At 46.2% G+C, this 27648-nt stretch overlaps 2 protein-coding genes across 2 annotated transcripts in view; both read left to right on the plus strand.

Annotated features, from left to right (window-relative positions):
* LOC145515076 (uncharacterized) overlaps window positions 1-27648 on the plus strand; it is a 61480-nt gene that overhangs the window by 30768 nt on the left and 3064 nt on the right. Inside the window, exon 8 of the mRNA XM_081514531.1 lies at window positions 27097-27569. Within this exon, the coding sequence (XP_081370657.1) occupies window positions 27097-27569 (473 nt within the window). The remainder of the gene's footprint in view (window positions 1-27096; window positions 27570-27648) is intronic.
* LOC145515079 (KRAB domain-containing protein 5-like) lies at window positions 18454-27582 on the plus strand. The gene is made up of 4 exons (XM_081514559.1): window positions 18454-18587; window positions 20696-20822; window positions 21314-21406; window positions 26106-27582. The coding sequence occupies exons 1-4, from the start codon at window positions 18573-18575 to the stop codon at window positions 26501-26503; spliced, it is 633 nt and encodes a 210-aa protein (XP_081370685.1). The 5' UTR covers window positions 18454-18572; the 3' UTR covers window positions 26504-27582.

Below are 27648 nucleotides of genomic sequence, written 5' to 3' on the forward strand. Positions count from 1 at the left end.
CCAGCACCACAACTTGAAAGCATCAATTCTTCAGTGCCCTGCCTTCTTTATGGTCCAAATCTCAAATGACTATTGGAAAGACCATAGTTTAGACTAGATGGACTTTTGTTAGCAATTGATGTCTTTGCTTTTTAATACACTAAGTTTGTCATAGCTTGCCTTTCAAGAGGCAAGCATCTTTTGATTTCATGGCTACAGTCCCATTCACAGTGATTTTAAAGCCCAGGAAGAGAAAATCTGTCACTGTTTCTCTGCTTTTTCCCTCTATTTGCTATGAAGTGATAGGACCAGATGTCATCATCACAGTTTTTTTAATGATGAGTTTTAAGCCAGCTTTTTCACTCACCTCATTCACCCTCATCAAGCGGCTCTTTAGTTCCTCTTCACTTTGTGGCAGTAGTGTGGCATCATCTGCATATCTGAGGTTGTTGCTGTTTATCCAGGTCATCTTGACTCTAACACTAAAGAAGCCTTTTCTAAAAGCAGATCTCTGAGCCTAGGTGAAAGGAAGCCAGCTATTCAGAAGCCGCCAGTGATTTCCTACTTGGTCAGAACTGAAGAGCTGGAGCAGGGGGTGAGGGGGTGAGTGTGAGAGACTGCCCTCCGCCATTGTTGTTCAGACTTTGGTTCTTGAATAGACTGATTCATAGAGGGTGTGACTTAGTGATCAGTGAGCTCCCTCATGCATTCAGAGGTCGGGGTATGATGGTCTTCTCTCTCTATGTTTGTTGTTGTTCAGTCACTCACCCATGTCCAACTTTTTGAGACCCAGGGACTGCAACATTCCAGGCTTCCTGTTCCTTCACCATCTGGAAGTGGTGAAATCATGTCAAAGTCATGTCCATTGAGATGGTGGTGCCATCTAAATCTCTGGTCCTCCGTCGTCCCCTTGGAATTAGGATGTGAACAATCAAGGAAGAAGGATTGTCCCCAGATAGCTAGATGCATATGAAAGAAATGATTTCAATAAGTCCAGATGCTTCCATCTTCCCATACATAGAAGATCACTAAACCTCTTCTTGTGAGAGATGTTTTTCCCTTACGTTAGTGGTAACTTTTACTATTCAGATTACCTGCCCCTTGCTGCAATCTTGTATATAGTGTGGCTCCTGCCTTGCTTCCTCAGAGTCAGCTGTCTTGGGGTCACCTGACACACTTTCTCCTGGGCTCAAGTCCTAACATTTCCACAAAATAAAACCTAAGTCTCAACGTTCAGGCTATGTGTTTTTTTTTTTTCAGCCAACAGTTATGTCACTTATTACTTAACACAGATCATTATTTCTCTTGTTGGTCATCAGATATGCATCTACGGCATCATTTCACAGATATTTCTCCATTCCCATGCACACTTTTGGACTTCCAAGGTGGCAGTAGGACTAAGGAAACTAAGTGCCAATGCAGGAGGCCTAAGAGACCTGAGCTTGATCCCTGGGTCAGAAAGACCCCCTGGAGAAAGAAATGGCCCTCCACTCCAGTATTCTTGCCTACAAAACCCCATGGACAGAGGAGCCTGGTGGGCTAGAGTCCAAAGGGTCGCAAAGACTCAGACATGACTGAGCGTCTAGGCACACACATTTTCAACCCGATGTTCACTGCTGTTCCTGCTTTATTTTCAAAGAATGCTGTGATGATGAAGAGAAAAAGTTCAAATTTTTACCTGATCTCCTGCTCCTTCTGCCTCTGTAACTCAGCTTGCTCCTTGCAAAGTCTATATCATGTAGGTCTCAAAAAATGGGGACTCAAAATACTAGGAGCTGGAGCTTATCTCACTCATCCTTTTCCTGCTCTTTGCAATCGCCCTAGCCCCTGCAAACCTGCAAATCTGCACACCCGCTTAATCATGCCTGTCCGTGTATGAAACTTCTGTACCCCTTTGTTCGGGGCTCAGCTCTTGGACTGTTCACTCCTTTGGGCCCACCAGTGTAATAAACTTGAGTTCTCCAACTCTCTGCGTATGGTGCTTGATTTCTCAGGTACTGGTTTCTGCAACAATTCTGGAGGCCCCAGCGAGATTCCAACCACACCGGCCCCTTGAGCTGCCGGACTGGTGGCTCAGCCAGGTCAGAGCAGAGGACCCCGAGACAAACAAGGAGGTGTGACACCTGGTAGTATTCCGGGTTCTCTTTCGGACCGGTGTTCAACCCTCTGGATGGCCGAGCCCTGACTGGACTCGTGGCAGGGACCGACCAACTCACCAGGAATGACCTCAGGATCAGGTAATTCCCCGGGACCAGTCCCCAGTCAGGAGTTCTTACCCCAATGGGTAAAGGAGGAGACTGATCACCTCCTTGGAGCTCCCAGGAAGGGAGCATCAGATAGGAAGACCTAGAGACTCAGGAAAAGGCAGCAATTGTGTTAACCTCTGAGTGATTGTGTATGCATGATTACTGATTGAAGGTAATGAAAGTGAGCTTCACAGTCCATGGACTACAGAGACTGAGAGTGTCCAAAACCTGCGGTTCCCTGATGACCTCATAAGGCTGGAAGGCTGAGCCAGACTCTTGTTGATTTGATCCCTCCCTGTGAGGCTGGTCCGGTTTGGGAGTTTGTACCGACCTGCCAATATTAAGAGGAATCTTAAATCTTCCTCAGGAGAGCAGCCAGTTGGAGGAAAAATGAATGTGAACCTGTGTGTTGCCTGATTCGCTTGAGCTTCAGGCTCAATTGTGTGGCTTCACAGCCTTTATGGCTATGGAGTCCGAGTGGACCCTAACTTGCAGGACCCTGGTGACCTCATATGCTCAAGGCATTGTCTGCCTCCGGGGGACCCAGTCCCTCCCTGCGAGACAGATCTGGATCAGCGGTTTATACTGATCTGCCAATGCTAAGAGGCACCTAAGATCCCCCTGGGGGCATGGCCAAGGGGGCACCTAAATGGTCTCCTCTTTTGAAGGGGCACCCACCGTTGTTTGTCTTTTTGCCACCAACTCAGGGCAGGATACACAGGGAGGGAGAAATTATTGGTTACTGATTATTCTTTTGTCCACTGACTCCTTGAGCCGGCCCCTAAGAGATTAGGTTTTCCTCAAAACCCTGCCAGGTAAATTACATTTGTCAACATGGGTGGAAGTTTCTCTAAGCCAACAGTTTTAGAATGCATGATAAACAACTTTAAGAAGGGCTTTGCAGGAGATCGTCAAGGCTATGTTTTTTGCAATAGTCGTGCATGGATGTGAGAGTTGGATGGTGAAGAAACCTGAGTGCCGAAAAATCGATGTTTTTGAAAGGTGTTGTTGGAGAAGACTCTTGAGAGTCCCTTGGACTGCAAGGAGATCCAACCAGTCCATTCTAAAGGAGATCAGTCCTGGGTGTTCATTGGAAGGACTGATGTTGAAGCTGAAACTCCAATACTTTGGCCACCTCATGTGAAGAGTTAACTCATTGGAAAAGACCCTAATGCTGGGAAGAATTAGGGACAGGAGAAGAAGGTGACGGCAGAGGATGAGATGGTTGGATGGCATCACCAACTCAATGGACATGGGTTTGGGTAGATTCCGGGAGTTGTTGATGGACAGGGAGGCCTGGTGTGCTGCAGTTCATGGGGTCGGAAAGAGTCGGACACGACTGAGCGACTGAACTGAACTGAACATGCAGGAGATTATGAAGTCAAGATGACCCCTACGAAGCTTTGCAACTTATGTGAGCTCCTTTGGCAATCCTTTGAGGTTGGATGGCCGCCAGAGGGCACTCGTCCTGCCCACTGTCCAAGCAGTGCACCAGGTAGTCACTGGGACTCCAGGATGTCAAGATCAGTTTCCATACACAGATTCCTAGCTTCTAATACCACAGATCCTGCCCCCATTGGCAGGATTTTGCACAAACGACAGGAACAAAGTATGGTATTTGTAGCCAACCACTCAGGAAAAAGAAAGAAGTAAAAAAGTCTGTATTCCAGGGAGATTCACTAGAAGACCCAATGCTGCCCCCGCTATATGTTCCCCTGACTCCACAAGGCCCAGCACAACCACCGCCAGATCCATTGCCAGACAGTCCACCTCCCTATGTGTCTCCCGCACCAGGTCATGAGCAAGACTCCAGCCCCAAGCCAGGAGGGATGTGGCTCCGCTCGGACAAACAATCTAACCAACTGGTTTCAGCCCCTCAGATACCCTGAGAGAAACTCAAGATCCTCAACAAGTGGATGAGGATGGCTCAGTCCAGCCTGGTCGCTCCATCCTCTATTACCAGCCCTTCAGCACTACTGATCTCCTAAACTGGAAACACCATAACCCAGGGTACTCTGGTAGACCACAGGCTAGGATGGACCTCCTCTGTGTCTTAGTCACTCACTTGTGTCCGACTCTTTGTGACCTCATGGACTGTAGCCCGACAGGCTTCTGTGTCCATGGAACTCTCCAGCACGAATAGTGGAGTAGATTGTCATTTGCACACCCATCAGCCTACATGGGACAATTGTCACGAGCCCCTCATGTCTTCCTTCACCACTGAGGAAAGGCAACACATCTCAACAGAAGCCCAAAAATGACTCCGAGGACAAACCCCTGCAGATGTCTTAGATGTAGAAGGATGTGCACGAGAAGCAATACCAGAGATGAGACCTAATTGGGATTTCAATACCAGAGAAAGCAAGAAACCCTGTGTCGCTGCCACGATGCCCTTCTACATGGACTTCGAGCGGAAGCCAAAAAGCCCACCAATCTGTCCAAAATTACGATGATAATACAGAAAGTACATGAGATTCCCACTCATTTCTTTGAGAGACTGTGTGAAGCGTTCTGGACATACACCCCATTCGATCCTGAGACCCCTGAGAATCAACGGATGATTAACGCTGCCTTTGTGGCTCAATCCTGTGCAGACATCCAACGAAAGCTCCAAAAGCTGGAAGGCTTCGGCTGGTATGAATGCCACACAGCTTCTGGAGGTAGCAGATAAAGTCTTTGTAAACCGAGACCGTGAAGCCCAACAAGAAGCAGAAAAAAGAATGAAACAGAAGGCAGCCCTGCTAGCAGCAGCACTGAGGAGCTCAGATCAAGTGAAACAGACTGATCCCTCGTGGAAAGGGGAAACTAAGAAAAGACCACCTCTATGCCATGAGCAGTGCGCCCATTGCAAAGAGACCAGATCCTGGAGGAATGAGTTCCCCCATTGCAGAGGGACATCGAAAGGGCCCAAGAAGTTCAGTCGACCCGACAAAGAAATGTACCAGCCTGAGCCAGCCTTCCAAAACCTTATCTGCCTGGCTGGAGCAGAATCAGAGTAGGGAAGACCCAGCTCCCTGATCCTAGGCCCCCGGGAGCCCATGGTCACAAGGAAAGTAGGGGGCCAATCAATGACTTTTATGGCGGATGCCAGGGCTGAACACTCCGTGGTAACCACGCCTGTGGCTCCCCTCACAGGCTGAACAGCGACTATTTTGGGGGCCACAGTGGACATGAAAGCCCGCTCATTTTGCAAGGCCCATTTGTGTCAGCTAGGGGGCCATCTGGGAACTCATGAATTTCTCCACTTACCGGAATGCCCCATTCCCCTGCTAGGTAGAAACCTACTGACAAAGCTGGGGGCACAAATAATCACCTTTGCTCCCGGAAAGCCTGTGAGCCTCACCCTGGGGAGACAATCAGCTCTGATGATGGACGTGACTGTGCCCAGGGAAGATCAATGACATCTCTATTCCTTACGGAGAGAACAAATAAATCCCCCCAGAGTACTAAAAGAATTCCCTGATGTCTGGGCAGAGAAGGGGCTGCCAGGTTTGGTCAATAACCATGTGCCCATTACAGTGGCCCCGAGGCCAGAAGCCACACCTGTTAGACGGAAACAATATCCAGAACCATGGGAGGCACACCTGGGAATTCAGAACCATGTCCAGTGCCTACGAGATGCCAAGATGGTAATCAAATGTCAGTCTCTTTGGCACACCCCACTCTTACCAGTCCAAAAGTCTGGAGGTAATGACTACCACCCCATCCAGGACCTCCCAGCCGTCAACAGTGTAGTGATTGTCATCCATCCAGTGGTCCCAAATCCTTACACTCTCATGAGTCTCTTACCCACTCAGGCAAGCTGGTTTATGTGCCTCGATCTCAAGGATGCATTCTTCTGCCTCCAGCTGTCACCAGCCAGTCAGCCCTTGTGTGCCTTTTAATGGGATGACCCACACACCTGGAGAAAGACACAGCTGACTTGGACCAGACTGCCACAAGGCTTTAAAAACTCACCTACCCTGTTTGGTGAACCCTTGGCTATGGACCTTGCTGCCTTTCCTGGAGAAACTTAGAACTGCACCCCACTCCAGCACGTGGATGACCTGTTGCTAGCCGGTCCCACCCAGGGAACTGCTGGAGGCACCAAAGCCCTGCTGGCTCTACTCTCCACCACAGGACACAACGTGTCATGGAAAAAAGCTCAGATCTGCAGACAGGAGGTCAAGTACCTCAGGTTTGTCATCTCAAAAGGGCATCAGGCACTGGGACATGAGAGGAAACAAGCCATCTGTTCAATACCTCGGCTGAACACCAAGAAAGAAGTCCCTGAGTTGGCACTCCTGGATTCTGCCGGATCTGGAGACCAGGTTTCTCTGAAATTGCCAAGCCTTTGTATAAAGCCACAGCAGGGTTCGGTAAGGACCTCCTGGAGTGGGGACCTGAACAGCGAGAGGGCCTTCAAGGAGATTAAGAGACCCTTGAACAGTGCTCCAGCATTAAGGCTGCAGATGAGACACGGGACCTTACCCTCTTTGTACATGAAAAAATCACACTGCACTGGGGGTCCTCACACAAACAGTTGGGCCATGGCAGCGCCCAGTCACATACCTGTCCAAACGACTGGATCCAGTGGCTGCGGATGGCCGCCATGCCTCTGGGCAATAGCTGCCACTGTGATTCTGGCCAGAGAAGCAGATAAACTTACACTGGGACAAAATGTAAATGTAAAGGTTCCCCATGCTGTTACTGCCCTGATGAACAGGGCACACAAGTGGCTGACCATCTCCAGGATGATTCACCATCAAGAACTGCTTTGGAAAAACCCACGGGTCCAACTCAAGACTGTGCGGACACTGAATCCCACCACTTTTTACCTACAGAAGCAGGAACCCCGATCATAACAGTGAGGAGCTCATAGATGAGATTTACTCGAGCAGGCTGCACCTGATGGACATTCCCTTCTGGAACCCAGAACTGCAAGTGTTCACTGATAGAAGCAGCTTCATCCAAGAGACACAGCCCAAGGCAGGCTCTGCCATAACAACTGACGAGATAGTGAAGCCTGAGGCCCCGCCACAAGGGTGGTCAGCATAGCAGGCTGAGCTATGGGCACTCGCCCAGGCACTAAGACACGCGGAAGGGAAAGGAGTCAACATCTATACCGAGGTGAGGTGTGCTTTTGCTACTTTACATGTACATGGAGCCATTTATAAAGAAAGGGGGCTATTCACAGCAGGGGGAAAGGAGATTAAAAACAAAAAAGAAATCTTCAGCTGCTAGAAGCAGTCTGGAAGCCTTCCCAGTGGCAGTCATCCATTGTAAAGGCCATCAGCAAGGAACTGATCCAATCAGCAAAGGGAATTGGTTGGCTGACCAGGCAGCCAAGGAGGCTGCGACCCAACCGAGCCCCACAGTGGGTCCCAATTCAATCCTTAAGGTCCTCTTGGCACCAGAATTGCCATCCCCAGAGTGTCCCAAGGAAGAAGATCAATGGACTCTAAATGAGGGAGAAATAAAAGAAAAGGAGGGTTGCTGGAAGCTCCCAGACCAAAGGCTCTTTGTCTCCAGCAATATAGAAATCCAGCTGGTAAAACAACATCATGAGAAAACTCGTTTAGGAAAAACAGCACTGGAGAGCTTACTGAGCCGCTACTATTGCTTTCCTAAGCTCCCAACCTTGTGTGTGCAGATCAGGGCTAGCTGTGTGACTTGTGCTCAGAACAATGCCAGCGAAGGACCGAGACCCAACCTCGGGGTGCTGACAGTTGGGACACTGCCCTTTGAAGGTCTAGAAGTGGACTTTACTGAAGTCGAGCCTTATAGGGGCTTTAAGTATTTCCTTGTGTTTGTCTGCAACTACTCGGGATGGGCTGAACCCTACCCCCCGTGCACTGAACAGGCACGAGAAGTGGCCAAGGTCCTGTGAAGAGACATGATCCCGAGATATGGGCTGCCTCTCTCCATAAGGTCTCAGATAAGCCAAACTTTATCCTGCACACTGGGAATCAAATGGAAGCTTCACACCGCTTACAGGCCACAGAGCTTAGGGAAAGTTGAACGCATGAATTGTACCTTCAGGACAACATTAGCTAAACTCTGTCAGGAGACCAGTTATCTTGGGTCAGTATGTTAACCCCCAGCCTTACTCCGAGTCCCATGCACCCTGAGTCCTCAGGCTATTCTCCCTTTGAGATCTTATATGGGAGAAAACCCCCAGTGAGAGAAAAACTCAAGGGAAACCCCCAACAACTAGCTGACCTGGAGATGTCCCGACACCTCCAGGTCCTGGGAAAAGTCTTCTACCATATCGCCCGAGAAACCTTAGAAAGGACACCCATTCTTTTGGGCAAATGGGTTCAACCCAATCAGCCAGGAGATGAGGTATGTGTTGAAAATTGGAATAAAGAACCATGTCAGCCAGTTGGGACAGGCCCTCACACGGTTGTCCTGGCAACGCCTACTGCTCTTAAAGTTACAGGCATCATGCCTTGGATCCACCACACCAGAATCAAGAAGGCAGCGGCTTCCTGTAATGAGGACACCTGGAAAACATTTCCGGGCCCTGAAAATCCCCTCAAGGTTTGGTTCCAAAAACAACGGACCTAACCTACAAAGACGCTGAACCCTGCTCTAGTCGCCCCAGAAGCTGACTAGTCCACACAGGGCAGAAGCTTGAGGATTCCTCAGCCTTGCTCCAGCCACACTCTGGCAGCTGGCAGCTCAACGCACAGCGGAATCTTCATGATCAGGCTATCCAAATATCAATGGATTTTTATTGTCAACCCTGGCCTCTATCCCTGATTGGTATTATTGCTGTGCTCTTCGCTACAGAACTAGCTGCAGTCACACCCCAGGAAAGGGATTTGGGTCAGAAGCTGCGGTTAGCTCTCTGTTATCCTACCGTAGTGAGAAGCCTCATACTAATTAGATGTTTCTTATGATTGATTTTCCCTGGCATCTAAATCGCTCACAGTATAGCTGACCACCCCTTCACGATAGGCTCAGTTACTATAGCCATGACAACCCGAAGATGGGGAGAAAACATTTTGCTAGTGTTATCCCTTATGTGCAGGCCTCTTTGGAGCCTTTTGGTGTCACTTGCTATAACAGATGGTGCCATTCTTTATCCATCATGCACCTGTCAACATTACAGTCAACCCTTGGAAAATCCCTTACTCAACCGTCAGCCAGAACAATGTAGAGATAGGCAATCCTATAGGCCAATCACCTACTGCCTTTCTGATCATGTGATGTATATTCAGGGCCCTGGGTGCCAAAAATGTTTCCCAGTTATGTCCTCCACTTCCGCTACCTTTCCCCCCCGAGAGGATCCAAACCCCAGGTGGTGTCCCGGCATCATGGCATTGCCATCATGCCCCTGTGCCTCCACCTACCCCCAAATGCCACGCAGATGTTACAACCCAGAACAGCTGTCTGTCTGCCAAATAAATGGAAAAGCCTACTGGACAGGGACAATAATGCAGACAAATGAAATCACGGACCAACTTTGCCCTGAAAAACCAGGCTCTGCCTATTGGCAGAATGACCCAGGTTACAGAGTTAACTCCCCCTTAGGCCCTTGTCACTACCAGGTTCCCAATGCACCTTATCATCTTCTAAATGACACCAACCCCCAGGTGGCCAGGGATTGCTAGCTTTGCTCATCCTTAGGCGCTCCACGATATTTAGCTACACCAGTACCATCAAAATAATGCAACAGCTATGGGAACTCCTATAGATCCACCCTTACAAGGGCCAGTCTTAAGAGCAATTGAGTTAACGCAAAAGGCCCTAGAATGCTTTACAAATCATGGAGGAACTGAAGCTGCAGCCAATTTAGCCAGGGACAAATGTAATCAAACTGTGAAAAGTGAGTGGCCCACTCATCTTCCCACAGACACAATATGGTGCCGCCCATCAAGGCCTTTTCTTTGTGGGACAGATGCTTACCTATGTCTACCAGTCAATTGGATGGGTATGTGCACCTTAGCTTTCCTCACTCCCCAGATGAATATTGGCCCTAACAACCAGACTCTCACTGTACCTCTGACAGCACATACGCAGTCAAAAAGAGCCATCCAGTTTATACACCTACTAGTTGGTTTGGAAATTTTGGCTGGGGTAAGTATTGGAATAGGAGGAATTGCTTCGCCAATCGCGTTCTGCCATACACTATCCAGGGACTTCACATGAAGGAAGAAAGAGAACACGCTTTATCTTGAAAGCAGGACTCCATCTTGGGCCAGACTGTGGACTTTGAGCTACATGCCCAGTATCTATGGAATCGACATATCAACTGGAAAACCAGGCCCCTGGAAGGAAGAGCTCCAGGGATCTCCATCACCTAAAAGAATACCCTAATTATCTGTGCAACCAAATAGAATCATACATTCTATTTTGCTTATTGGGGTATGACGACAGGCCTATTGATAATTGTCCACTGTTAACTACGTAGGCTTAAGGCTTATGATCGCGGGTTAACTTTGATTGTATCTTTCATTTTCCTTTATTCAGACTAGTTTCAGGGAACCTCATACACTTAGGGTATATAAGGTTTTCACAGAAACTGGTCGGGGTCTTTGGCTAAGAGGAGACTCTGCCTTGGGCCCGCCAGTGTAATAAACTGTACTCCACTGTCTGCATTGTCCTTCTGAGTGAGTTTGTTTCCCAGAACATGTGGCTTACATTTGGTGCATTGGCCGGGAAACCTCTCACTTTAAGGAGACAAGTCCATTTAGGACTACTCCGAGGCCTTGCGGCTTGAATCTTCTAGGCAGGGAAAGGCGTCTCGCCCTTCTGGAAGGATTCTGCTTCTCAACGCCCGGACCTTTCACGTTAGCAGGTAGTGGACTGGAGCAGGGGAACTGAGCGCTCAGGTGAGGAGGAACCCATCCGGCAGGGTGGAAGAGGGGGCCTGATCATCCCCCTGGGAGGGACTAGAAGGGGCACGGACCCACAGGAGCCTGGAATAGTCAGGTGGCAGCAATTGCTTGGTACATAGGTGAAAGAGCATGTTAGGGTTTAGTAAGGAAATTTGTGAAGGTCATTTAGGAGGTGTGTCCATGCTGTCTTGGGGAAGATTATCACCAAGCAAACTCCAGGGGATGTTTAGAAGAAACTTGGTCCTTGTGTGCTCGTATTCTACCCTCCCCCAGGAGGTGTCCCATCTGCCGTGAAATTCTTGACCCCCTTGGAATTGTCAGGTTAGAAGGAGTGGGATACATAAGTGAGTATGAATTGGCTTTTCCGGAGACAGCCTGGGATGCAGGATATTTAACCCATCTGTGTTTTCATCCACACCTGATCAAGCCCACTAAGGCAGAATCTGCCGGAGTCCCACTCCAGCTGGTCCAGGGGTCCCCAAGGCATGAACGACGTTGGCAAGAGGAAAGAAAGAAACAGAGTTTTTTTTGATGGCCCAAGGACCATAATCTTTATTGCTTTAGTCTCTATTTATATAGCACATGTTCTTCTACGTAATGACTCTTACAATATTTTTCCGTTCAGGTCAGCATCCCCTGATTCTAAGATGTGTTAAAACTTTTCTCCTAATCCTTTGTCACATTTTGGTTACATGTTTACCCCGAAACCTATTTTTATTTTACTAAAACATAGTCTATGAATCATATTATTCCATCTACTTTTTCTGTACAGCCCGCTACTACCGTGAATACAGCGTCTTGCTTCACTGAATAAGTATTGTAGCGGTGTCTAAGGGCCACAGTTTCTCATAGTACAGGCATTGTCAGTGGTGGTTTGTTTACCATCTGCCCACATACCACAAGACTATTTCTGGCAGGGGCAAGTCTTTTGCAGTTTACCTAGAAACCATTTACAATACAATTCATATAGTTCTTTTCCCTTTATGCTTAGATTCTGAGGGTAAAATGCAATTGGCTTGGTTTCTGTAATTTTCCCTGATACATGACCCAAGTTTTCCAGTCATCAATAGCAATCTCCTCATGAGGCCAGGTCACAATAGGCTTAGGGCTTGTTTTCCAAATGATCATGGCCTATTCCGTGGCTGAGTGTTAGGGACCCACCATACAGGGGCCTCAGTAGGTTTAATCACTTTTGGAATGTTTCTCTGGGGCAAGGGATCATTTTTCTTTTTCCTGGACTCTCGTGACCTCATCACAGAAGCCCCTACAACTCCAGCCATCAAGGAATGAAACAGAATTAGCCACAACAAAAGCATAGAAACAGGAAGGAGGGAAGGTTCTGATCCAGGAGAGAAACCGCTTTGCAGTTTCTTCTTGGGTGGTGCCGAGACTTTGTCATCTGGCAGTAGTTCCAGAACGACTCCCAGTAAGAATGAACTTTAAGGGAGATACAGTCTTGGACCACGTGGAGTTCTGGTTCAGTCGTGTTGACTGGCAGGAGAAGACACGCTGATCCCACTTCTCCCTCTGGGATCTGGCAGGATTTGAGCGAAGATGACCTGCCCCTCTCCCACACTGGATGATGACTCTCCCACACTGGATGATGACGTGCTCACCACCCAGTGCTCCACCAGGACCGGAGGGCACCTTAATGCCAAATCCAGGGCCAGGTGAAGTTCCTGCAGCAGCCGCTCTCCTCCGCCAGCTCTCCATAGGTTGTAGAGCCGCCCCTTTGGCAGGCTCAGATCCCGGTGGCAGAAGCCTCTGGCCAGCACTTCCAGGATCCGGCTGCAGCTGAACCGCCCAAGCTATACCCAGTGAGCACTGACAGGAAGGGGAAAGGAGACACCAGAATCAAACAGAGGCTGCACGACAAATGCCCCCGAGAGAGTTACAGCAGCTTCTGGTTCAGGGGGCAGACAGCCACTACCATCAGTCCCCCCGTAGCCTATTATTACCAGATTTGACTAATGGAGACTATTTTTCGAACCCACTGCCCTACACGGGATGAGATAATCCAACTTCTAATCTCCCTCTTTAGCACTGAGGACAGACACAGGATCCTAACTGAGGCTAGAAAATGGTTAAGAGAAATGGCACCTGAGGGTACTGCAAACCTGCAGCGGGTGAAGGGTGATTGGTGGAAAACTATATTTACCATTGTTATGGTTACCATTGTTATAGCTGCTTTGTGGACCGTGCATTTTACAATGTAGTATGGACTTTGTAACCCAAAGGTTGGTGCCGGTCTCCCACATCCGGGGTTGGAGAGCCAGGGTGCAATATATCCCTGTGAATGATGCTGATACTATGAGTTAAGAGTGCCAAGAGTGGGGAAGGAAGGAGGATACAGCAGGCTCCGACTGGAAAGCAGGACCGCATCCTGGGCCGGACAGCGGCCTTTGAGCTGTCTGAGCAGTATCTATGGAAACGACATACCTCCTGGAAAGCCAGGACCCCAGAAGGAAGAGCCCTAGGGCTCTCCGAAGTCTAAAAGAATACCCTAATTATCTGTGTAACCGAATAGAATCATACACTCTATTATGCTTATTGGGGTATGACCACAGGCCTATTGATAACTGTCCACTGTTAACTCCCTAGGCTTAAGGCGTATGATCGTGGGTTAACTTTGATTGTATCTTTCTTTTTCCTTTATTCAGACTAGCTTCAGGGAACCTTTATACACTTAGGGTATATAAGGCTTTCGCAAAAAATGGCTGGGGTCCTTGGCTAAGAGGAGACTCTACCTTGGGCCTCCCGGTGTAATAAGCTGCACTCCACTATCTGAGTTGTTTTCTGGGTGGGTTTGCTTCCCAGAATGGGTGGCTACATCACACAGACCACATTGAGAGAGTAGCCACATCTAGTGGCCTTACAGGACCAACTAGATTCCTTGGCTGAGGTGGTTTTAAGGAATAGGAGAGGGCTAGACCTACTGATAGCTAAAAAGGCAGGCCTCTGCCTCTTCTTGAATGAAGAATTCTGCTTTTATGTAAACCAATTAAGAATAGTCAAAGACATGGCCCAACAGCTAAGGGAATGAATCATGAAAAGGAGAGAGGAAGTAGCAAATTCCCGGGGTAATTGGAACAATATCTGGAGCTGGGCATCATGGCTTCTCCCTTTAACCAGTCCTCTCTTCATGTTCTTTGTGGTGCTTTTGTTTGGCCATTGTATTCTCAAAGATATTACTCAGTTCATTACTCACCTCTCGAATTGAATCCATAAAGTTATAAATGTTAATAGCTCAGTATAGTCCCCTAAACGATGGGGAGCTCTGAATGTCCTATCAAGCATGAGATGATGCTTTCTACAATGAGTGGTAGAAGCATCCAGAGGGAGCAATGAAGAGGAAAATATCTAATTTTTATGTAATCTCCTGCTCCTTCTGCCTCTGTAGCTCAGCTTGCTCTTTGCAAAGTCTTGATCACATAGGTCTCAAAAAGTGGGGACTCCCAATACTAGGAACTGGAATTTAACTCACTCACCCTTGTCCTGCTCTTGGCAAATGCCCTAGTCCCTGCAAACCTGAAAACTCTCTTAATCATGCCTGTCCGTGTATAAAAACTTTGTAACCCCTTTGTTTGGGGCTCATTGCTAGGAGTGTTAAGTCCTCTGGGCCTCCTGGCATAATAAACTTGAGATCTCCACCTCTCCAAGTGTGGTGCTTGTTCTCTGCAACAATGGAAAGGCCTTCAGCCTCCTGGTCTCTGAAGTTGGAGGTCCCTCGCCTGCAGACAGGTGGTCACAGTGCAAATCATTTTGTACAAACCTGTATCCCCAGGCTGCAGAGGGTAGTGAAAAAGACCTAAGTACTCAGGGTATCCTGTGGGGCGGCGCTAGTGGTAAAGAACTGCTTGGCAATGCAGGAGACACCAAAAGATGTGGGTTCAATTCCTGGATTAGGAAGATCCCCTGGAGGAGGGCATGGCGACCCAGACCAATATTATTCCCTGGAGACTCCCCATTGACAGAGGAGTCAGGCGGGCTACAGTCCATGGGGAGGCAAAGAGTCGGACTTAGCACGCTAAAGGCAAGGCATCTTTGGGAAGAATTCTGAGAGCAAAGCTCCCATGTGATTCCCACCAAGCATGCATTCCCTGCCACCCCTCCTCCAAGGGCACAGGCAGAGGCAGTGGAGGGCCACACCCATCCTAGAGAGAGCCCCTCCACAGGCACTCAGCCCAACTTCCTTTGTTTTTAGAAGTTCCCGCCCTAATCCTCAGCTCCAGGGAGGTCTCAGGTGTGTGGAGTGTGAGGCTGGAACTCAGGGCTCCTAAATGAGGGTCTTCACCCGCCATGTTTCAAAAACCCTCATAATGTGTGTCAGCTAGCCCAGTAGTCAGGTCCATTGTCTCCCGTGAATTCTACTGTGACCTGCTCTCTGTAATGGAAAAAGAAAGGAGAACTCTCAGGGGTGGTCTGCAAAGAGAATACACCCAAGGTAAGCACCAAACACAGAATGTGATTAGATATTAGATAAATGGAAAAACCTACTGGACAAGGACAATAATGCAGACAAATGAAATCGAGGACCAGGTTACAGAGTTAACGCCCCCTTAGTCCCTAGTCCTACCAGGTTCCCAAAGCAACTCATCACCATCTAAATGACACCAACCCCTAGGTGGCCAGGGATTCCTGCCTTTGCTCATCCTTAGGAGCTCCACTGTATTTAGCTACACCAGTACCATCAAAATAATGCCAGAGCCATGGGGACTCCTACAGATCCACCCTTACAAGGGCCAGTCTTAAGGGCAAAGGAGTTATCTCAAAAGGCTCCAGAATGCTTTACAAATCATGAAGGAACTGAAGATGTAGGCAATTTAGCCAGGGACGAATGTAATCAAACTAAAAGGTGAGTGGCCCACTCATCTTCCCAGAGACACAATATTGTGCCGCCCCATCAAGGCCTTTTCTTTGTGGGACAGATGCTTACTTAATGTCTACCAGTAAGTTGGATGGGTATGTGCACCGTAGCTTTCCTCACTCCACAGATGAATATTGGCCCTAACAACCAGATTGTCACCATACATCTGCCAGCACATAGGCGGTCATAAAGAGCCATCCAGTTAATATCCCTACTAGTTGGTTTGGAAATTTTGGCTGGGTTAAGTATTAGAATAGGAGGAATTGCTTCATCAATCACCTTCTACCATACACTATCCAAGGACTTCGCAGACAACATTGAGAGAGCAGCCACATCTTTAGTGGCCTTACAAAACCAAGTAGATTTCCTGGCTGAGGTGGTTTTAGAGAATAGGAGAGGGCTAGACCTACTGGCAGCTGAAAAGGCAGGACTCTGCCTCTTCTTGAATGAAGAATGCTACTTTTTATGTGAACCAATTAGGAATAGTCATGGACATGGCCCCACAGTTAGGGAATGAATCATGAAAAGGGGAGCTCAGCTCAGTCGCTCAGTCGTCCGACTCTTTGCGACCCCATGAACTGCAGTATGCCAGGCTTCGCTGTCCATCACCAACTCTCGGAGTTTACCCAAACTCATGTCCATCGAGTCGGTGATGCCATCCAGCCATCTAATCTTCTATCATCCCCTTCTCCTGCCCCCAACTGTTCCCAGCATCAGGGTCTTTTCCAATGACTCAACTCTTCGCATGAGGTGGCTAAAGTATGAGGAACTAGCAAATTTCTGGGGTAATTGGAACAATATCTGCAGTTGGGAATCGTGGCTTTTCCCTTTAACCAGTCCTCTTTTCATGTTCTTTGCGGTGCTTTTGTTTGGCCCTTGTATTCTCAAAGATCTTACCCAGTTCATAACGTCTCAAATTCAGTCCATAAGTTACAAATGGCAATAGATCAATATAGTCCCCTGAACGAAGTGAGCTCTGAATTATCTACCAAACATGAGCTGATGCTTTCTGCAATGACTGATAGAAGCATCAGGAGGGGCAAGGAAGAGGAAAATTTGAAATTTTTACATAACCGCCTGCCCCTTCTGCCTCTGTAACTCAGCCTGCTCCTTACAAAGTCTTGATCATGTACGTCTCAAAAAGCTGGGATTCACAATACCAGGAATTGGAACTTATCTCACTCGCCCTTGTCTTGTTCTTTGCAATTGCCCTAGCCCCTGTAAACTGACTTAATCATGCCTGTCCATGTATAAAAACTCTGTAACCCCTTTGTTTGGGGCTTAGAGCTTGGAGTGTTAAGTCCTCTGGGCCCCCAGCATAATAAACCTGAGTTCTCCAACTCTCAGAGTGTGGTGCTTGTTTTCTGCAACAACGGAAACACCTTCAGGCTCCTGGTCTCTGAAGTTGGAGGGCCCTCACCTGCAGACAGGTGGTGATACTGCAAATCATTTTGTGAAAACCTGTGTCCCCAGGCTGCAGAGGGTAGTGAAGAAATCCTAGGTACTCAGGGTATCCTGTGGCTTCCAAAGTGACACTAGTGGTAAAGAACTGTTTGGCAATGCAGGAGACACCGAGAGATGTGAGTTCAATTCCTGGGTCAGGAAGATCCCCTGGAGGAAGGCATATCAACTCATATTCCAATATTCTTTCCTGGAGACTCCCCAGGGCAGAGGAGCCAGGCTGGCTACCCAATGTGGTGGCAAAGAGTAGGACACTACTGAGCGACTTAGCACGATAAAGGCAAGGCATCTTTGGGCCTTTGTTCTTGGGGTGCTTTCCTGGTGGCTCAGAAGGTAAAACGACTGCCTGCAATGCAGGAGACCTGAGTCCGATCCCTGGGTCAGGAGGATCCCCTGGAGAGGGAAATGGAAATCTACTCCAGGACGCTTGCCTGGAAAATTCCAAGGACAGAGGAGCCTGGTAGGGTACAGTCCGTGGGATTGCAAAGAGTCGGACACGACTGAGCAACTTCACTTCTTTCTTTTCTTTCTGAGAGCAAGCTTTGCAGTAATCCAAGGCCCCCAGGTGATTCCCACCAAGCAAGCATTCCCCACCACGCCTCCCCCAAGGGCACAGGCAGAGCCAGTGTAGGGCCACACCCATCCTAGAAAGAGCCCCTCCCCAGGCAATCAGCCCAATATCCTTTGTTTCTAGAAGTTCCCGCCCTAATCAGCAGCTCCAGAGAGGTGTAAGGTGTGCGGAGTGTGAGACTGCTGCTCAGGGCTCCTAAATGCGGGTCTTCCTCTTGTGATGTTTCAAAAAGCCTCACAATGTGTGTCAGCTAGGTCAGTAGTCCGGTCCTTTATCTCCCGTGAATTCTACTGTGACCTGCTCTGTGTAATGCAAAAAGAAAGGAGAACTCTCAGGGGTGGTCTGCAAAGAGAATGCGCCAAAGGTAAGCACCAAACACAAAATGTGATTAGCATGTCAGATTAGGCTTGATTGCCGCCTGCGGATCGGGAACAGAGGAAGCCAAAAAAAAGGCTCAGAAAAGGGCTGGAGAAACAAGAACCTTTTTTCTTCTTTTCTCTGCAGCAGTTGCAGGTGAAAGGGCTGTGTGGATCCCTTTGAAGGTATTTTCTCAACTTGTGGATGTGAGTTTGCGACATAACATCCCCGGAGAAGACGCAGAGCAGGACTAAGAAGAGAAGGAAATGGCAGCTTCTCAGGTAAATGTCCTGTCCTGGGTCTGGGAATGTGTCTGCTTTTCCTCCTGAAATGCCTTGACTGAGAACCTGCAAACCTTTACTTTTCTGATTCTAAGTTTTCTCCCTGGGGGGGTTGTTGTTATCTACTTCTTATTTTTTCCTTTTGTTCTTATAATAGTGAAGAGCAGCTCTTTAGACTAACTTCTCCGTTAAATCCCAGAGCCTGTTATCCATTGTCTGTATCCCGGCTTTCTCTAGAGCATGATGAATTCTCAGCATGAATTAGTGACGTTCAGTTGTTGACTATATGCCCTTTGTGCGAGATGAGCACGGGGAGGCACAGGTACCAGAGATTCCCACTGGGATGTGGTCTGGTGTCAGGATCATAGGGAAGGAGGGGAAATGGCGTGATGAGTTTACATGTGGATGCAGCTTCAGGTGGTTAGAACAGGAGTTACAGATTGTCCTTCTAAACAGAGTGAACTCAGTGGTCCACGGTTCTTCAGAAAAGTTTCAGAAATAGAAACGTTGCAGAGACTGCTCTATATCCATGTGAGCTAACTACTTACATGTAGTTTTAGGCTACAGATCAGGGAGGGCATATATGTAGTAAAATCTGCATACAACACATTTTTAAAATATTTATTTATTTGGCTGCACCGGGTCTTCTTGTGGCAGGTAGGATCTTCAAGTCATCCTTGTAGTTTTCTGGTTCTTTGGTTGTGACATGTAAACTCTTAGCTACAGCATGTGGGATCTAGTCTGCTGATCAGGGAAAGAACCAGAGTTCCATGCATTGGGAGCTCAGGATCTTAGTCACTGGATCATCACAAAGCCCCCAAACTAACATTTTTTAATGATAGATTCATATCATACTTTCCATAATAGTTGCAAGATGCCCATGCAGTGATAATGCATTCTTCCAGGTACGTCTTACCCCATGACTCATGTTCACTGGTTTATGTGTTTTTGTGAGATTCCCATGCTCTGAATTTGTTTTTTTCGATTGGACTTGAACAAGTGTCTTGGAAAGAAAAAGTGAGGGATGTACCTAAACTATCACAATTAATGGAGTAAATTCACATCTTCTTACTTTCTTTCTGCTCTCGAAAATGAACACTCACGTGTGTTCAGCAGAGATACTGGGTGCGGGGAGTAGGCATTTTCATCCCAAGCCCAGGTCTGATCTTTTCCAGTACACTCCATGCTAACATCACAGAGTCTCATCACATTTTGTATTTTCCAAAATGTTTACAAGAATCTTATTAGTCCTAATCTATGCTGGACTGTATTAAAATTTAAAATACACCTCAGTGCAAATAAAGAATATCATCCTCAAACATTATGCACATTTTTAATCCATGTAAAATTACCTGTGTTTAGTGACATGAAACTTTTTCTCTCTTACCCTTGAAGAGTATAGAGCCCCATTTGAGTGTGTGTCTGTACTCAGTGGAGATGAGTTTGAGTAGGTGCTGGGAGCTGGTGATGGACAGGGAGTCCTGGCGTGCTGTGGTCCTGTTTCTCAGGAGTAGGAAGGACCAAGCTTCCCCGACTCCTGCAGATTCACTGGATGACTGCCACTTAGAAAGGCTTCCAGACTATCCTATTAGACCTGTTAAAATCTGTAAAACAGTTGAAGTTCCAAATTAAGTATGAATTCTTACCTTACTATTCTCTTTCATTGCTGTTCAAAATCGTCATTCATCAAGCAGAATTTTCAACATTACCAACTCAAATAACCTTGCTGAAAAACTGGCACTTTGGCCCCACTTCAGAACTCTTGGCTCAGAATACGCTTAAAAAAAAAAATTTCCTGTTCCTTTGATAAACAATTTATCCTATGTCACACCAGTAGAACACTGAAAAATAAATATGCTAATGTCACTCTGATGATTTTATAATTTCTCTTTCAGATGAGAATAGTTTCTCTAATGACTTGTGGATCATAACTCATCCTCTTTCTTCACGTTAAAAATTGGGTAGAAAGTATTGCTGTGTAAAAAATATATCCTGTAATACCAGCCAAGTCGCTAAATAATGAAGAGGTCTCTGAACTTGCTGTTTTCATCTTGGGTCACATTAGGAAGTCCCCCCGGGGCCACATGGCATCTGTACTTGTGTTTCAGGGACGGCTGACATTCCAGGATGTGACCATAGACTTCACTCAAGAGGAGTGGGAATGCCTGGACCTCAGTCAGCGGGAATTGTACAGGGACGTGATGGTAGACAACTGCGGGAACCTGGCCTCCTTGGGTGAGGATAACTGCCTTCCAGAATCCCTTATCTACCCACTGGGTTTTGGTTCCATCATTTCAAGAATGTCTTCTGAAATTTTCTGCTTTCCACAGTAGTTTCAGATCTCTGCTTTCTAGGGGAAAATGAGTATTTGTGAGTTTAGAAAAAAGGCTTCATGATGATTCGTCGTGCTGGTAAGCTTTTTCTTCCTTTATGTACTCCGCCTCCTTCATTCTAGGTTACTGATAATTGTACAAGTGCTGTGCTATTAACTATTTACACGCTCTCTTAATTTCACATTCACACTACTTTTTTGCCTTAGTACTACTTGACCAGAATCTCAGGATCTGATTTTTAGGTGTTTGTTATTATTCTGTAGTGGCTTTCAATAAAGTATTTCGGCAATTCATTTCCTAGAACAAAATAGTTTCTCGTCTCAACTGAATACATATTGGATTCAATACTAATAAATCTCTAACAATACAAATATTCCTTTCTCTGATCAACAGGGCTTGTATCTAAGCTGGACCTGGTCGCCTTTCTGGAGCAATTGAAGGATCCCAGGAATATGAGGATAATGGAGACAACAGCCATTTTCCCAGGTAGGTATGAATGGATGGAGATGATGACTCAGATGAGAGGTCCAAGGAGCCGCGAGGAACTCATCCTTCGTCACATGGTTTCTGAAGATTTGCTTCCATGGAAATGGTTTTCGAAAACCTGGCTTTGTGTCTGCTACTGTCACAGAAATGTATCACCTGCCCCATTCTGTCCCTTAAATCATTCATGAATTCATCTCCAGTGATCACTTTTCTCCATCAGAGTGTCAACTAAAAGTCTCCTCTTGGCTTGTGACAAACTGCATTCATTCTTTGCTCTTCGATTTCTTGGGGGCCCTAGGAAAACTGTCCTTTTCTGAGTAACTCTATGACACTCCTTTTAAAGTTTCTTTCTACTTCTAGACAGAAATGTGTGAGAAGAGTGGTAGACAAACTGCCAAACTTCTAGGAATACTGGGGACAGGTTTTTGTTCTCTGGTTTATAATTTCGTATCCACTGGGAGCAACACATAGGACCTTCTAAAGAAATTTCAAATTCAAGTAATTTTTCACTGAAGAAAGCAAAACCTCATGGAAATGAAAGAATGCACATCTCAGGTTGACTTCAAAGTTTTTCTTTTAATTATATGACCTCATATTAAATATCTAAAGTGTATATGCCCCAATTCTAACTTGCTAAAATACTTTATTATATTTTATTACCTCATAGAATTTTACAATAAATTGACATAAAAGTTTAGCACATTTTCTACTATATTATTAATGGCTGATTCAAACTATGACAATTTTTAGGTTATAAAAAGAAATCTTTTTTTAAAGTTCTAATTGGAATATAGCTGTTTTCCAATTTTGTACTCCAGTACAGCAAAGAGAATCAATTACACCTAGCAGTCAGTTCAGTTCAGTTGCTTAGTCAAGTCCTACTCTGTGATCCATGGTCTGCAGCAAGCCAGGTTTCCCTGTCCATCACCAATTCCCAGAGCCTGCTCAAACTCATGTCCATCGAGTAACTATTGCCATCCAACCATCTCATCCTCTGTCGTCCCCTTCTCCTCCCATCTTCAGTCTTTCCCAGCATCAGGATCTTTTTCAGTGAGTCAGTTCTTTGCATCACGTGGCCAAAGCATCAGAGCTTCAGCTTCAGTTCTTCCAATGAATATTCAGGAGTGATTTCCTTTAGGATGGAGTGGTGTGATCTCCTTTCAGTCCAAGGGACTCTCAAGAGTCTTCTCCAACACCACAGTTCAAAAGCATCAATTCTTCGATGCTCAGCCTTCTTCATGGTCCAACTCTCACATCCATACATGACTACTGGAAAAGCCAAGCTTTGACTAGATGGACCTTTGTCAGCAAAGTAATGTTTCTGTTTTTCAATATGCTGCCTAGGTTGGCCATAGCTTTTCTTCCAAGGAGCAAGCATCTTTTATTTTCATGGCTCTAGTCACCATCTGCAGTGATTTTGGAGCCCCCAAAATTTAAGTTTCTCACTGTATCCACTGTTTCTCCTGCCGTTTGCCATGAATCGATCTGACTGGTGCCATGATCTTTGCTTTTTGAATGTTGACTTTGAAGCTAACTTTTTCAACCTCTTCTTTCAGTTTCATCAAGAGACTCCTCAGTTCCTCTTTACTTTCTACTATACGGGTGCTATAATCTGTATATCTGAGATTACAGATGTTTCTCCCTGAAATCTTGATTCCAATTTGTGCTTAATCCAGCCCAGTATGTCACATGACATATTGTGCATACAAGTTAAGTAAGCAAGGTGACAATATACAGCCTTGACGTACTCCTTTCCCAGTTTGGAATCAGTCCATTGTCACATGTCCGGTTCTAACTGTTGCTTCTTGACATGCATACAGATTGCTCAGGAGGCAGGTAAGGTAGTCTGGTGTTCCCATCTCTTTAAGAATTTTCCACAGTTTCTTGGGATCCACACAATCAAAGGCTGTGGTATAGTCAATAAAGCAGATGTAGTTGTATTTCCAGAACTCTCTCGCTTTTTGTATGATCCAAGGGATGTTGGCAATTTGATCTCTGGTTCCTGTGCCATTTTAAGTCCAACTTGAACATCTGGAAGCTCTCGGCTCAGGTACTGTTAGAGCCTCGCTAAGAAAACATTTGAGCCTTTGCTATTGTTGAAATGAGGGAAATTGTGTAGTAGTTTGAGCATTTTTTGGCTTTGCCTTTCTTTTTGATTGGAATGAAAACTGACCTTTTCTGGTCCTGTAGCCACTGCTGAGTTTTCCAAGTTTGCTGGTTTATCTAGTGCAGAACTTTAGCATTATCATCTTTTAGGACTTGAATTACGTCAGCTAGAGTTCCGTCACCTGCATTAGCTTTGTTGGTAGTCATGCCTTCTAAGGCCGACTTGACTTTGGACGCCAGGATGTCTGTTACTAGGTGAGTGAGCACGTCATGGTTGTTATCTGGGTCATTAAGGTCTTTTGTGTATACTTCTTCCATGTATTCTTGCCAACTTTGGTTAATATCTTCTGCTTCTTTTAGGTCCATCCCATTTGTCTCCTTTATTGTTCCCAGCTTTGCATAAAATATTCCCGGTACCACTCATTTTCTTCAAGAGATCTCTAGCCTTTACCATTGCATTGATTTCCTTCCCATTTAGGTCTCCACAGAGCAAGGAGTAGAGTTCCCTCTTTCAATCATAGTTTTAAAGACTCTTTTTATTTAATTGCTTAAAACAAGTACTTTATTAAGTTTATCTTATTTGTATTCAGCTTCCTCGGACACTGTCCTATGTGTCCTCAGTTTCTGATTCGTTCTGTGTCATTATCATGTATGATTTTTAGATTGAAACATCTAGTAAACCATTCTAAGAAACATATGTGGCAAGAAGAGGATTAAAGAATTATTAGGGAACTAGGATCTGTGACAGTGTTTGGTGTCTCCGAATAAGATGACTAAAAGCAAGAAGTAATCATTAGACTGCCTAACTCCTCTTCATTTAGTAGTCCTTGTAGGTTTTATCTTGCTTCTTCCTCTAGAACCTATTTCTTTGCCATCTCATTTTGTCCAGTTTTTTATTTGTGGTTTCTGTTTTGAACGCTACAGGAACCTACTTAGACTTCTTCTGGTGTCTGCCCCTTGGTGGATGAGGTTGGTCTAGAGGTTTGTGTGCTTATCCTCTTGATCTGTGCTTTGATTGCTGTTAACTGTGACCAGAGCCTGCCATGCATATTCAGGGCTGTTTCCCCATTGTTCTGTGGTTGTTACTGCCCTCTCTCTGGTGGTGCCTACTCCTTGCTCGGTGCAATAGAGCCCCCAGATATGATCCTTAGCTGTGATTCTGTTGTGTGTTGCCAGGCTGGTGGGACTGGAGCACACCCACTGGGAGAGAAGTTGCTGAGTATTACTCCTCTGGGGATGTTCACCTCGGGATATGCTCTGGTGCCCCCTCTCATGCGTTCTGCGAGCGCTCATGTGATGTACTGTTGGCACTGTTCTGACTCACCTGAACCATGGGCCTGAAGGTATATGGCCTTGGTGTTTCTTAGATGTTGTTTTCACAAGGTCACCACATAGATTCAGAGAAGTCAGGTCCTGGGATTGCATTCAACGTGGAGCTGGACCCGCTGTGGTGCTCCGAGGCATCTCAGGCTCTGTCCTGGCCCTGGCCCCTTGTGTAGGAGCCCACAGAGTGTACAGCTGCTAAAGCTACACCTGCCATGACTGGGAGAGGCCTGTTCGTTGACTCACATGCTCTGTAGGGGCTGAGGTTGCAAAGCTGGTTGTGGGTGTAAGACCATGGCTTGTGTTGCTGCAAGGAGAGGTTTCCGCTTTTCTTCTTTATCCCTGGGGTTCAGCTGTGCTTTCAGCTCCATTTGTGCTTATGGCCAGCTCACAGGTGTCTGCTCCTGAGACTGCCCCAGAGCCCAGGAGTGTGCTGATTGTGGAGGAGGTCGATGAGGGAGGCCGTAGCTGTGGGATCAAAAGATCTACGTGGGATGAGTTCTTCGAAGTCCTACCGAGGAGTGGCTGGCATAAGGGACAAGCGATGCAATGGGCTCCTTCTTTGGCCATCACTCACCAACGGCACTGTGCTCTATGGTGGTTCAGGCTTCACCTCAAGCATTCCCGTTTGCAGAGCTCTTCCCACACTCCCATCCCTTCAGGATGTTTCCTCATAGCCCACAGCAGTCTTCTGCCTGGGTCTGCCCTCCAGACCCCACATTCCGGCACCCAGCCCTTGTCTGCAGTGGTGGACATGCCTCTCAGGCTAGGTGGGCAGGGCTGGGGTCAGCAGCCTGTGTACAGGTATCACTCTGTCCTGCTGCCACACGCTGGTTGCCATGTTCTCTTCCTGCAGACATTGAGGCTCTCCTTCTGTCCAAACTGAGCTCCCCCAGTGACGGGCTTCCCTGGACATGGAGACCTCTCCTCAATTTCCTCTCCCCGCAGCTTTGCAGGCCCGAACCCACTTCCTCTCTTCGTTTTCTTTCTTCTTTCTTTTGTCCTACCTGGCTCAGCAGGAATCTTTCTTGTCCTTTCAGATTTCCAGGGGCCTCTGCTAGTGTTCAGCCGGGCTCTGTGAGAATTGTTCCATTTCTCATTCATTTGTGGAGGAGAGATGATCTCCACATTCGACTAAGCCTCTGGCATGTTGATTCTTCTGTCCTTATTGTATTTTTAAACTAGCTAATGGTCATCAATTTTCTCTAAATCTTTAAAGATATTCACTGAAAAACGCTGATAAAATTACTTCCCATTTGGTATCTTTCAGCTTTGTCTCCACAAGACACTCAGCATTTGATGCCGAAGAATCCAGCATTAGAAGATGTATTGCCAAAAGCAAACCTAGGAATATATCAACCATTTCACCTCAGAGACTTAAGTTTAATGAAAGACGGGGAATATACGAGAACATATGAAAGCCGGAGAGGATGTTTATATGGACATAAAGAAATGGAGACAAGTACAGATAATGCTAACATTAGTGCAAAAAGAAATGAAAAGCATGAGTCAAACTGGGAAAAACACCAACTTCAGTCTTCAATATCTGCCGAAAATTGTAAGTGTTTAAGAAAAGATTTCCATCCTCCTATGGAACATACATGTTCTCTGAAAGGAAATGTGGAAAACCTGGAAGGTAATCTAGTCTCTACTGCCAATACTCATTGAGACAATTTTGAAAATAGGCTTGGACTAAGCATACATTTAAGCATGTCTGAACACCTACAATTTAACAATGAGTGGGAAAACTCACAATCTAATCAATTTGAGGGGGTAATCAATCTAAGCATGAGCAAGGGGTCATTATTGTTCCCGCAACAGATATTTTCGCTCCATCCCAAGATGCATAATGTTGATGATAATGGAAGAGACATAATTCAACCATCATTGTTGAAAACATATTGTGATGTGGTCAATACACAACAGAGCTCCATGTGTGATGAAATGAGTCAGATCTTAAGTAAGAGCTCCAGCTTCAATAATTACAAGAGTATTTATGGTGAAGTGACAGGGTATTCAGGCAATGAAACTGGGTGTATGGCTGAAGGAGACTCAAACGTTTTGAAACATGAGGGACCCAAATCTTCAAACAAGGAATCTAAAAGTAATAAATGTAGAAATACCTTTTATCAAATGTCAGGTTTTTCTCCAGATAAGAGTACTTATACTGAAGAGAGGACTTGTACTGAATATGGTAAGACTTCTAATCAGTCTTCAGAACTTTTTCAACAGCACACTGTTCAGAATCCACCGAAAGAAAGCAAGTGTAAAATATGTGGGAAAGTCTTTGCTAAGTCATCAAATCTACGTAAGCATAGGAAAATTCATACAGGAAGGAAACCTTTCAAATGTACAGAATGTAACATAGCATTTATCTCTTACTCACATCGAATGGAACATCAGCGAATTCATACTGGAGAGATGCCTTATAAATGTACAGAATGTGGCAAAGCCTTTGATCACAACTCAGCATTTTCTCGACATCAGCGAATTCACACTGGAGAGAAACCTTATAAATGTACAGAATGTGGCAAAGCCTTTAATCTCAACTCAACACTTTCTCGACATCAGCGAATTCACACTGGAGAGAAACCTTATAAATGTACAGAATGTGGCAAAGCCTTTATCCAAAGCTCACATCTTAGCCAACATCAGCGAATTCATACTGGGGAGAGACCGTATACATGTAAAGAATGCGGCAAAGCCTTTATCCGTTGCTCACTTCTTTTTCAACATCAGCGAATTCATTGTGGAGAGAAACCTTATCATTGTACAGAGTGTGGCCAAACCTTTATTTTTCACTCAGAGTTAAT

The sequence above is a fragment of the Giraffa tippelskirchi genome, chromosome 7 (assembly GCF_054371585.1).
Source record: "Giraffa tippelskirchi isolate mGirTip1 chromosome 7, T2T-mGirTip1v1.2.pri, whole genome shotgun sequence".
Taxonomy (NCBI): domain Eukaryota; kingdom Metazoa; phylum Chordata; class Mammalia; order Artiodactyla; family Giraffidae; genus Giraffa; species Giraffa tippelskirchi.